The sequence below is a fragment of the Pelophylax lessonae genome (genome assembly GCF_965119305.1).
Source record: "Pelophylax lessonae genome assembly, chromosome: 2".
NCBI classification, from domain to species: Eukaryota; Metazoa; Chordata; class Amphibia; order Anura; family Ranidae; genus Pelophylax; species Pelophylax lessonae.
This window is the reverse complement of record NC_138769.1, coordinates 670,691,308-670,704,201: the sequence shown is the minus strand read 5'-3', so window position 1 is coordinate 670,704,201 and position 12,894 is coordinate 670,691,308. Positions and strand designations below refer to the sequence as shown.

Here is a 12,894-nt window from a genome sequence, read left to right as displayed (position 1 = left end):
TACCAGTTCTTGTTTGTAAGAATATCTGTGCACATTTTTTCATACCCTTCTTGGGTCATTAATACTAGATTACCACCCTTATCCGAGGGCTTGATAACAAGATCCGTGTGGTTTTTCAATCTATTTATTGTTTGTATTTGTTGCTTGGATAAATTGTTTTGTGTGGGTGGGAGTTCACAGTTTTTTATTTCTCCTATAACCGATGTTAGAAAGGCCCATATATTTGGATTTGTGGTTAAGTCTGGAAAACTATTTGATTTAGGTTTAAAAGGAATTTGTCTTTCGTTATGAGAGGTGCTAGGTGGAGGTTGGCTGGAGGATTGGGATTCCGAGGGATCCCCTTCCTCCAGTAGCAGGATTAGGTCCCGTAGAGCACAAAATGTAGTACAGACCTATGTCAGCTTTTAGTGTCCCAGTATAGACTTGACCTGGCCACTTTAGATGCAGAACTATCCTCCTTATATACTAAACATGAAGGCCTAAAAAAACATACACAGTATGAATCTAGGTGGAAAGAGGTAAAGGACTATGGAATCAAATTAAATAAAGAGATTATATGTAAAAAACAAACTAAATTTCTTAAAGACAAAATGGCATTCACAGAGGGATATGCGTATCGATGGCCAGGACCTAATGGTCCTAGACGATCTCGCTATCCACGTGGCCCTCGTGGCCATCCATCTAATTCAGGACATAAAGAAACCGATTGGGAATCGGATTCATCTTCAATTTCCATGCAATCTGACCGATCTAAAGTATCGGCAAGATCTAATCAGGATACAAGACCCAAAACTGACCCAACCACACGAAAGTGTGGTCCACAAGAAAATGGCACGTACACACCACGCTCTAAAAAACGACCAGATGAAGGGTCCAAGTTCCAGCCCCCCATATCTGGATCTGGTCCTGCTGGACCCACATCTAAACTAAATAATATCACAACACATGAGGCCCTCGACACCCAGGACCCATATCTTGGTGGTTTGGCCCTCCAAGCTATACAAATGCTAGAGCCATCCACTACTAACCCCGTCACTCCTTCACCTGTTGGACCACCCAACCCTCACACCTCATCCCTAGGAGCAAGTTCACTCGCCCCGCTGACCAGTACACTTTCAACTACCACACCTTATGTAGGTACACAGAGACAAACGACCCTGGACTCTCATTTCTCGGCATCACAGGCACAAACCTCAAATTTTCAATTGAACACGACACTCAATCTACCCACTTAAAATTCTCTATCATTAACCTCACTCCTTATCAACTATCCTCACAAGAGGTGGAAGTGTTAGAACTGGGTCTCACTTTCTGTCCATCAGCTTCGTTGGACAAATATGACACAATAAAAGACATTTATATGTTTGCTAGGAACCTAACGTACAAACATATTTATGATCCTGAACGTAAACGAACTGCACAAGATAAAGAAATCTCTGAAAAAATAAAAAATTATACAATGCAAGAATTCCGTGCTCTATGGGACCTAATCCTGCTACTGGAGGAAGGGGATCCCTCGGAATCCCAATCCTCCAGCCAACCTCCACCTAGCACCTCTCATAACGAAAGACAAATTCCTTTTAAACCTAAATCAAATAGTTTTCCAGACTTAACCACAAATCCAAATATATGGGCCTTTCTAACATCGGTTATAGGAGAAATAAAAAACTGTGAACTCCCACCCACACAAAACAATTTATCCAAGCAACAAATACAAACAATAAATAGATTGAAAAACCACACGGATCTTGTTATCAAGCCCTCGGATAAGGGTGGTAATCTAGTACTAATGACCCAAGAAGGGTATGAAAAAATGTGCACAGATATTCTTACAAACAAGAACTGGTACAAAAAGATTTCCCTGTCTCAATTGGGTGTGCCTATCAATCAGCTTTAATTGACAAGGATTGTTACGATTATCTGAACAATAAGTTCCCTAGACAAGCTACATTTTATTCCCTCCCTAAAACCCATAAAAATTTGACAACGCCCCCAGGAAGGCCTATTATATCAGGCATTGGAAGCCTAACAGAAAATGCGAGCCGTCTGATAGACTTCTTTTTATTACCCCATGTTGTTCGTTTACCGTCCTATGTCAAGGATACACTTGAATTTCTAAAAATGATTGAGGATATGGTCGTTCCTCCCGACGCCTTGCTCGTGACCCTGGATGTAGAGGCTCTCTACTCGAGCATCCCTCACGAGCAGGGCGTCGGGATAGTACGTACCTTCCTCTATGAACAAAACCACCATACATGGCCTTTCTGTGAATTCCTTTTGGAATTACTCCTGTTTATCCTGCAGCACAACTGGTTTACTTTCAATGGGTCCCACTACCTCCAGGTGCAAGGCGTGGCCATGGGCACCTGTTGTGCCCCGGCCTACGCCAATTTGTACCTGGGGGGGTGGGAGCGACACATTACATCAGATGAGACTCTATCAAAGTTTTTTACACATGTGGCGGTTTGGTATCGTTACATAGACAATGTGTTTGTAGTTTGGACAGGCTCCAGACAGTTATTTGATGATTTTGTTCAGGCTTTAAATATTAATAATTTCAATCTAAAATTCACATGTACTGTAGACATTTCAAAAGTTAATTTCCTTGACCTAACGGTATTGAAGCATGAAAATGGCCAACTGACCACGAACCTCTACCGCAAACCAACATCTGGTAATGTAATATTGCATGCGTCAAGTGCCCATCCAGCGGCACTAATACGCAGTATTCCTTATGCCCAATACGCACGCCTTCGGCGTAATTGCACAACCGATAGAGATTTCAAAATCCAAGCCAATTCACTACGTGAACGCCTAAAAGCCCGTGGCTACAGCAAACGCCTTTTGCGCACAGCATTTAATAGAGCTTTCTCACAAGATCGGAATAGCCTAATTTTTAGAGTTAAAGACCGAGATACACAACCCACGGTGAAACTCATAACTAAGTTTTCAAGCCACCAGAATGTACTCCGAAACATCCTTGGACGACACTGGCATCTACTCAGTCATGATCCAATTATGAGCAAATATGTGGGGCAATACCCACAAATTGTATTTAAACGTACTAGATCATTACGAGATCAATTAACAGCTAGCCACTACCAACCCATAAAAAATCCTAAAACAACTAATAGGGGTACGTATAGATGCCGTGGTTGTGCCATGTGTCCATGGGTTGAGGAGGGTTCCCATTTTGTTCTACCCAATGGGGAAGATTTTTCCCCTACTTTTCGCGCCAACTGCGACACTCGTGGATTGGTGTATCTCATGCACTGTACATGTGGCATGTTCTATGTTGGGAAAACAATTAGAGAGCTCCGTCAGAGGATAAATGACCATATATACATATCAGAGGGAGGAAAGATGATCACGCCCGTGAGCAGGCACCTAGACCTCTACCACAAATTCAACCCAAAAAAAGCACGTTTTTATGTCCTGGATGTGATTCCCCAGGACCCACGAGGGGGCAACTGGGACAAAAGAATCCCCCAGAGGGAAACCATCTGGATTGAACGTCTTAATGCCACCTGCAGACCGGGTTTGAACGAAACCCAATCTTACAAATCATTTTTATAAATCATGCATTTCTTAATGATTTAAGACAAAACTTTTTTCTGCCTTCTTTACTGTTTGTTATCTGTGGAGGGTAGGACGGGTGTCTGCTTGCTTGGCGTGATCGTCTTTCCATCCCTTTTCCCCTTTCCCCCCCCCCTCCCTCCTTGTCTTTTACCCCTATTTGCCCTTTGATAACCATTAGAGGAATTAATATCGCATCATATGGAGCCCAATGAACGTCCATGTGCTGACTCTATGCCTCTTCGATAGTTATGGGATTTTGTTCTGGAGAATTATAATTTCCAAATTCAGTTCTTCATATGTTTAAAAGCTACTGAGGGTAGTGTCCTCAATTTTGGGCGTAACGGCTCTAGTCCTTCTATTTTTTAAGCACCAAATTGCCTGGGTGCTAGATATATCATCATTATTATTTCTTTTTTCCCTTATTAACATATTTTCTCCTTTTTTGTTTTTCTCTTTTTTAGAATATAATATATCATTATATTCTTGGTTCTTCTTGTTCTTATTACTCTTTGTAAACTATTGATATTTAACTATGTATATTATTTTTTTTCTGTAATCATTATTCAGATCAATGTATTTCTGTTATGTGTTTGCAGATGTTTTGTATTCAAGTGTGCCATGCTAGTAACCTCCGGGGGCGCTGTGGGACGCTAGAGGTTTTAGCCATTCCGGTGATACATGTGCGGCCTGGTAAGCCACAGCGGACTTCCGCTCCTTGGAGCGCCGTTTCCTGTGGCACCAGATCAGACTTTCCGGAGCTTGTCAGCTCTGAGAGTCTGACCTACCCTCTCGGAGCTCTACGAGTGGCTGCAGCGGAGTCATTTCCGTCTACGCCGCATCGTCATATCCGGGGGGTGCGGCCGGGGTGGCGACATCGTTTTGACGAACCACCCGGGACCCACGCCATAAAAGGGCGCCATACAAGCGTCCGAGTATGGCGGCGGTTCCCCATCCGGGGAGGACATCTATGACGGAATATAGCTCAACAGGGTAAGCCGACAAACTTATATCTTTGCTATCTCCTGGATTATGCACACCGCTTTACTTACAACTTTGTTTTCAATCCTTTCTCAATCCAATAGTGTCTGCCACTTACAAGGCAGGTCTAATTATCCCTATCTAAACAAAGTATTCCGCAGGACCGGTGAGCATGTTCAACTATTAGAGCCCCCAATACACTCGCATGCAATTATTGGTGATTTTTAAATTGTCTTGAAACATGCATGGACTACCACCGCTGGGCTTATTGAGAGAAGTGCGGTACCAAAAGTAATCTTCTTAATCTATTATACACTTAAGGCCGAGTAATGATGTACCTCACATGTGGGAATTAAGTACCCTATGTTTTGTCTGTATGGAGATCTAGGACCATACAAGTGGTTTATGCCTAGGTAATTACCGTTTTAGAACTCTTCTCATAAAAATCTTTAAATACTGCGGTACATGAAAACACAAAGTATAAGCTCCCTCCCCCTGACTGGTATATGTCCATGCTTCGTTCTCTTTCCCCCCCCCCCTTCTTCCTTTTTTTGGATCAATGGGTTTCTCTTCTATATACAAACAACTCTATTTTTACCTATTCGTGTATTAACATGCACCGGGTGTGGCTATCTCCTACCGATAATGGATTGACATATTATAACTAGTGCACTCTCTATATTTAACCCAGATACAAACATACAGGAGCGTTTGTATTTATACTCCTTGTGAACATCGGCTCCCCCATTTATGAGCTCAGTGACCGTCTCTTAGTCCTCCTCGTTATAGTACCAAAAGAGTTCAGAATATACATTGTACAGGTATGTTCATATCCTACATAGATATGTTTTCTCTATTATTTATATATACTGACGCCTAAAAAATAGTGTTACCCATTTTATACGGTGTGTGTCCCCACATGTGTCCCAATGGCTGTCCTTTTGCCTTCCCACCAGCCCCCCCCCCCCCCCCCCCCCCTGCTGGCTAGAACAGTAATACCATATGTGTCAAATGCGTTTTCTTCTACATTGACATTGTATATTACATATAAAGCATTATTCTCATTTATGGAATATGTATTAAATAATACATTTTGTCTCCTTAAAATTACTTATGTTTCTATACAGACAAAGCAATTATTAAGCTCCAGACGAAGCTTTCACCGAGAAGGCGAAACATGTTGAGCAAACTGTCACGAGTAATGTATACCATGTGTTTACTGTAAACTCCAGCCGACCCTGCTGACTGGCACCTTGAGCATCGAGGTGTCCGCCGGCAGGCTCTGTCTGCTTTGAAGTATATCACATTGGATGTATGCATAATACAACTTGTTCTGTACACAACTGTTCTCATACTATATGAAGGTCTAGTACCTCATGTAATATTATATCTCATACTGTCGACCGTTTTTTGGTCCTATGTTCAATGTAGATTTTTTTCATCTGCTTGTATCACTAGACGTTTTTAAAGTGTTTGTTTAATAAAAAGCAATTTTATGAAAATTTAGTGCCCGAAATCCTTGTCTCCCAACCTTTCCATATCCAATGATTTAATGTAGGATAGGGGCATCTTCAGGCGATATATATAATGACCCAGACTGCTGCTGTCTGGTGAGTCATGTGTTTTAGGATTGAGGGGGAATTAGATTATAATGGGGCAGACAGGTCAAACAGGGGTCAGCCCCTATTGGTGGGTGGAATGGGGAAAGGTGGCGGGAGAGTTATGGCAGAGGATAAGAAGGTTCCCATGTTACAAACAACCATTGGGAATTGTACTATTTGTACCAAAATAAAAAATATGCAACATAAGTGTGCAAAATGTGACAATAAATTAAAGTGTATGTTCACCAATGCTAGAAGTCTGCCAAGCAAAAAAGTTGGAAGCTCTGTTGCACGAGGAGAACTATGATTTAATTGGTATTGCTGAATCTCGGCTTCATTCTTCACATGACTGGGCTATTAATATTCCTGGCTATGCTCTCTTTCGGAAAGACAGGGTAAAACGGAGGGGGGGGGGGGTGTTTGTCTCTATGTGAGAATGTGAAAGAGGACCTAGTTGATGGAGAGTGTGATGAGTCTGAAGCAGTATGGGTGGAAATGTACATGGGTGTGTGTAATATAAAGATTATCATTGGAGTTTGTTATAGACCTCTCAGTATTCATGGGGAGGTGGAGACTCAGCTCCTGGCACAGATAGAAAGGGCTGCAAGGGTTGGGACAGTGATAATAATGGGCAATTTTAACTACCCAGACACTGACTGGACTAATGGCACTGCTGGAACAGTTAAAGGGCAAAAATGTACAAACCTATTACAAGACAATTTTATAGTACAGTTTATTGAGGCCCCCACTAGAAATGATGCTCTGTTTTTCCAGGTAGTCTCAAACCATGCAGAGCTTATTAATAATTTTCATATAAAAGAACATATTGGTAGCAGTGACCATAATATAATTTCATTTATTATTAGCTGTAAACAAAAAACACATACAGGAAATATAAAAACACCTAACTTTAGGAGAGCAAATTTTCCAGGGATGAGGGCTGCTTTCCAGAATATAGACTGGGAGGGAATATTGGCATCGATGAGCACAGAACAGAAATGCAAACTCACTGCAAAGTATATTCCCATGGACAATACGTTTAAAGTCTAAAAATAAAAACTATGTGGCTCACGGCCAAAGTTAAAAAGCTATAAATAATTAAAAAATTAACTTTGAAAAAACATAAAAATATCAGTGTTTAATTGTTACAAAGAATATAACAGAATATGTAAAAAGGAAATCAAGGACGCAAACATTCAAAATGAACGACAGATTGCAAAAGATAGTAGGACAAACCCCAAAAAATTATTCAAGTATATTAATAGTAAAAAGGCTAGGTCTCAGCATGTAGGCCCTTTACAAAATAATCAGGAGTGGGTGACTGGGGACAAAAAGAAGGAAAATGTATTAAATATTTTCTTCAGCTCTGTGTATACAAAGGAGCATGGAGGAGCTCATGACCATAATGAGGATGGTATTGACACAGACCCAAATGATCCACAATGGCTCAAAAGTGATAAAGTCCAGAAATTTTTAGACAGAATAAGGGTGGATAAAGCACCTGGACCAAATGGCATCCACCCACACATCCTCAAAGAATTGAGGGCTGTAATTTCAAAGCTTTGTTTCTAATTTTTTGGGACTCGTTAAGGACTGAAATAGTACCACTGGATTGGCGTAGGGCCAATGTGGTGCCTATATTTAAAAACGGATCAAAGTCTTTGCTAAGAAACTATAGACCTGTTAGTTTACCTTTTATAGTCAGGAAGATACTGGAGAGTTTAATAAAAGACCACATAGATGAGTTCTTGCTGGAAAAAAATATTTTAAGCAACAGACAGCATGGATTCATGAAAGACAGAAGTTGTCAAACAAACCTTATTTCTTTTTATTAGGAGGTAAGCAAAACCTTAGACAGAGGATGGCTGTGGACGTAGTATACTTAGATTTTGCAAAAGCATTTGACACAGTTCTCCACACACGGCTAATGTGTAAGGTAAAGTCTACAGGCTTGGAAAGATCCGTTTGTAAATGGATAGAAAATTGGCTAAAAGATAGAATTCAGAGAGTAGTGGTTATGGATTCTTACTCTGAATTGTCTAAGGTTATCAGTAGTGTACCCCAAGGTTCAGTGTTAGGACCCTTACTTTTTAATACCTTTATAAATGATATAGGGTCTGGAATTAAAAGCACAATTTCAGTCTTTGCAGATGACACCAAGCTTTGCAGTGGAATAACTTCCTTACAAGATGTCTCCAACTTACAAGCTGACCTCAATGCACGATTTCATTGGGCAACTATGTGGCAAATAAGGTTTAATGTTGATAAATGTAAAGTTATTCACTTGGGGGCTAAGAATATGCATGTATCATACATACTAGGGGGAATAGAACTGGGGGAATCCATAGAGGAGAAGGATCTGTGTATTGTGGTAGATCCTAAGCTTAATAATAGCATGAAATGCCAAGCTGCGGTTTCCAAAGCAAGCAAAGTCCTTTCTTGTATTAACAGAGGCATGGACTCCAGAGAGAGAGATATATCATTTTGCCCCTGTACAAATCATTAGTAACACCTCATCTGAAATATGCAGTTCAGTTTTGGGCACCAGTTCTTAAAAAGGATATCGGGGAACTGGAGAAAGTGCAGAGAAGGGCAACCAAGGTATGGAGGAGCTCAGGTATGAGAAAAGAGGTTTAGAGGAACTGAATTTATTCTTTCTTGAGAAGAGGAGATAAGGGGGGGGGGGGGATATGATCAACATGCATAAATACATTAGTGTGTAGAAGGTATACCACGCCAACACTAATAACCAGCAGCCAGCAAAAAACAAATGTCAATTTGTAAAAAACTAAGACAGATATTAATATTGCAGTGCTGGTAATAAGGATTAAACAAATGTAGTGAAATATTATGCATATGAATCTATATGTGCAAATAAAGTACAAAAAATTGCAACAGTATAAGTCAATATGTGCAAAATCAAGCAAAAAAAGTGCAAACATATATAAAATGCATAAGTGAAATGACCTAAATTAATGATCAAAAAAGTGCATATACGTCATAAAAATAATATATAAATAATATATATATATATATATATATATATAAAAATATTAAAAATGCTTAAAGTTCATAGTCCATGAAATTTGTAAATGTATAAATATGGTCCATGATAAATCCACCAAAAGTGCAACGTGCAAATGATCCTCTTGTGGGTAAAATAACTGTGATCTTTGGTGAGTAGCCACCACCGGTGAACCAAGTTAATCAAAGGCTTGCCAGATATCTTGGACCTAATAGAGTGTATACTCTTTAGGTCATTCAGGCTTTAAGAAAAATATGGATGTCACTGTATTGCTGATGTCAAAACTCCTTCAGAAAAGGGGGAACTACCTCTGAACCAGGCACGTCATCCTTATGATATAATTGAAGGGTAACTTCTGGTGACTACAGCTGGAAATTCTTCCACGAGGGGCTCAATGGAAAAGAAAACTCACATAGTGTGTACCCATATATAATCATTTATTAATAAAAGGTAGGAACACTTACAGAAAGGTTGATGAAAAAGTGCTTGTATAGGATAAAGATGACCACAACACTTGTAGCAGACCCAGGGTGGGCTGTGTGTAAATTTGCCCTGAATGTGAGAAGTTTCCATGTCTCTTTAAGATTATTTTAATGAATTGATGGTAAAAAATAAAATACAATATAAAGTTGAAAATTCAACAGGGGAATACTGATGACATCCAATATTACATAAATAAAAACATGCACATATTTGCAAAATGGAGACAATTAACACAATATTTAATTTTGATTTGTTACAGACGTGTGTTTTATTAGCTATTTTAGGATAAAGAAGGCTATGGGAATACTGATGGTCCGCAAAATATTGGCATCCACAATGGCACTGCTATATATACAGTACTCATGTAACAATTAACAATAAGTTCCCAAAACTTTTACATATTTATTTTTTGTTTTATCCCGTAATGTGTTTCCTGGCTGTATATATATTTCATAGGCTACTGTGCCAAATATTTGGAAACAATTGGGTCTTTGGACAGGTTTGTTTATGTTGATGCAATTTTTCATCTTTCATACGATTTCCTATGTTCTCGTGAAACACTTTTCGTAATGACTCTTTTGGTTCTGACTCAACATCCAATCCAGGAGCTGGATTTCACAACATTGACCACATCTTCTTTCTCAATATCATACTTGTATGCTTTTGGGCCTGAGAAGAAGTAAATGTATCCTGCAAAAGGGGAGACAACAGTCATTAAACTAATGTTCACATTTAACAATTAAAAAACAAAATAATGATAAGGTAAGTTTGGTTTTCCAAATGCAATGCATATTTTTTATTGAAGGTAAAGTTTAGCTATGGACTATTTTGCATAGTTACATTGGTCCAGATTTGACTAATGTAAGTATGTATGTGCAGGAAATCATGGTAGTAGATACCACTACTAACTTTTGTAGCTAGCTTCCAGATGCCAAGTGCTGCCCCAATGCATAGTGAACACAGGGAGTCACTTGTTCGTGACCATCCAGAGAACACCTTGAATTTTTGTAAAAAATTCACAGTGTCCTCCAATTGGATAAGGTGAAGAGGCAGGGTGGTGACATCACAGTGTCTACATCATCCAATCAGAAAATGCATTTATCAGGTAAATAGGGTGTGCTGCTAGCAGAGAGCTCCATTGGATGTACAGCTTCTGCTCTGTGGGACTCTTGTGTACCCTGAAATACCTTACTAGCACCCGTGAGTAGTACATAATGGAGCACAGTATTTAAGGGAGGCATCCTCTAGTAATTCCCATTGCACTGTAAGAAAGGAATTGCAGTTGTGTACTGAACCTAATAATACAGGTTACATTCTAGATCAGGGGTCCTCAAACTACAGCCCTCCAGCTGCTTCGGAACTACACATCCCATGAGGCATTGTAAAACTCTGACATTAACAGTCATGACTAGGCATGATGGGAATTGTAGTTCCTGAACATCTGGAGGGCCATAGTTTGAAGATCCCTGTTCTAGATTGTAAGCTCTAACGTGCAGGGCCCTCTGGTTCCTCCTGTTTTGAACTGTATTGTAACTCTATTGTCTTCCCTCACATTGTAAAGCGCTGCACAAACTGTTGGCGCTATATAAATCCTGTATTATAATAATAATAATAATAATAATGCTAGTCAGCAAAATGACGAAAACCGTTAACCCTCTATGAAGGGTGCATCTGGGGAAGAAGTGACAGCGCCAATGAATGCACCCTGAATGGTTATTGATTACAACTTTTTTTTGGTTCAATTGTTCCCCTCGCACATTGGGCAGAATGACTGAGGAGCTTTGAACACCTGTATCAAATACCACCTTATGCCTCATGTTTGAACAGAAACAGAAGTTTATGACACCAGAATGTGAAAATCTACTCTACTATGGGCTGTGAGTACAGGCCTGCAAATGACATAATGAAACTACATGTTCAATGCACATCCTATGCAGGTGAAAATCACAAGGTGTGAGCATGGAGGTTTTTAAAGCGGAGATCCGGGCACAGATGTCATTTTTCAATAAGCATACCCCCGGGACAGTAAGGGCTAGCACATTCCACAATGGCTAGCCTCTGATCTGTCCCGGTTCGCACTTACCTTTTAGAAGAAATACTTACTTATAAAATTTCTTCCACAGCGTTTCCATCTCTCTTGTGGGCAGCTGAAGCCGCCGCGGTCCTCTTCTGCGTCTTCTTCCGCGTCTTCTTCTCCCAGAATGCGCCGCACCGGCCCCTCTCGTCACTTCTGGTGCGGCGCCGCATTCCTCCACAGCTTCTGGGCATGCCCAGAAGCTGTTTAGCAGGGGAATGCGGCATCGCCCGGAAGTGACGTGCGGGGCCGGTGCCGTCGCATTGATTCCTGGGAGCTATGACGTTCAGCTCCCAGGAATCATCGCGAGGCAGGAAGTGACGGGGTGAGCCGCGGCTCCGAGGGAGGAAGTACCCTGAGGTAAGTATTTACGATCTACAATTACAAGGTGAGTTTTAAAAAAAAAAAAAACCTAACTATCCAATTCCTTTTCAGGTTATCCAGAACTAGCGGACGGGCACAAAAAAAAAAACATAGATTTTGTGCCTGGAACTCCGCTTTAATGCTTTTAAAAGGAAAAGCTTTCATTTTCATTTTTTACAACTTGCAAGGTGCCCAGCAATAAACTTCAAATTATCATATGCTACTTATTGGAAGTCTTTCTGATTATAAACAGATGGCAGCCTACAAGGGCAAGATACGTTGCAGAAGAATGCACTCCAGGTAATTATAGCTTCTTTAAGCTTGAATTATTAGCTGTTAAGTGGGCTGAAACATTTGTTGAATACTTACTTAGAAGGTGAATGGACATTTTCACAGACAATAACCCACTGGCCTTCTTAGGAACTCCTAAGTAAAGGGCGCTTAAGCAACATTGGGTATCTCGGCTAGCTTGTTTTAATTATACAATTTACTATAAACCTGGACGCCTGCACAGCAAAGTTGATGCCCTTTCACTGTATCTACTTGAACAGCCCCAAGGGGATGTTAATATGACCTTGGAAGAGGATGAAATGATCCCCTTCTCAGTGGACGGCTGCAAGCCAAGTACTTTAATGCACTGAAACATTAGTTCAGAAGTGCTTTTATTGGCCAGGTCTCTCCACTTGGGCACAAAAAGCCTGTCAGGAATGCCAGAACTGTCACTATTCATAAACAGAAGGTGGAACTCCCCTTTACTATCACCACTGGAGAAGCCTTTGAGATATTAACCA

The 12,894-nt window shown here is 40.4% G+C and overlaps 2 protein-coding genes across 2 annotated transcripts in view; both read right to left on the bottom strand.

The window, feature by feature from the left end:
• LOC309545982 (matrix metalloproteinase-18-like) overlaps positions 1-12,894 on the bottom strand; it is a 320,845-nt gene that overhangs the window by 57,540 nt on the left and 250,411 nt on the right. The gene's annotated exons all lie outside the window — the stretch shown is intronic.
• LOC309545988 (matrix metalloproteinase-20-like) overlaps positions 10,005-12,894 on the bottom strand; it is a gene marked incomplete at its 5' end in the record, with an annotated part of 120,425 nt that continues 117,535 nt past the window's right edge. The window contains one exon of the mRNA XM_082245453.1: positions 10,005-10,356. Within this exon, the coding sequence (XP_082101579.1) occupies positions 10,256-10,356 (101 nt within the window). The 3' untranslated portion in view covers positions 10,005-10,255. The remainder of the gene's footprint in view (positions 10,357-12,894) is intronic.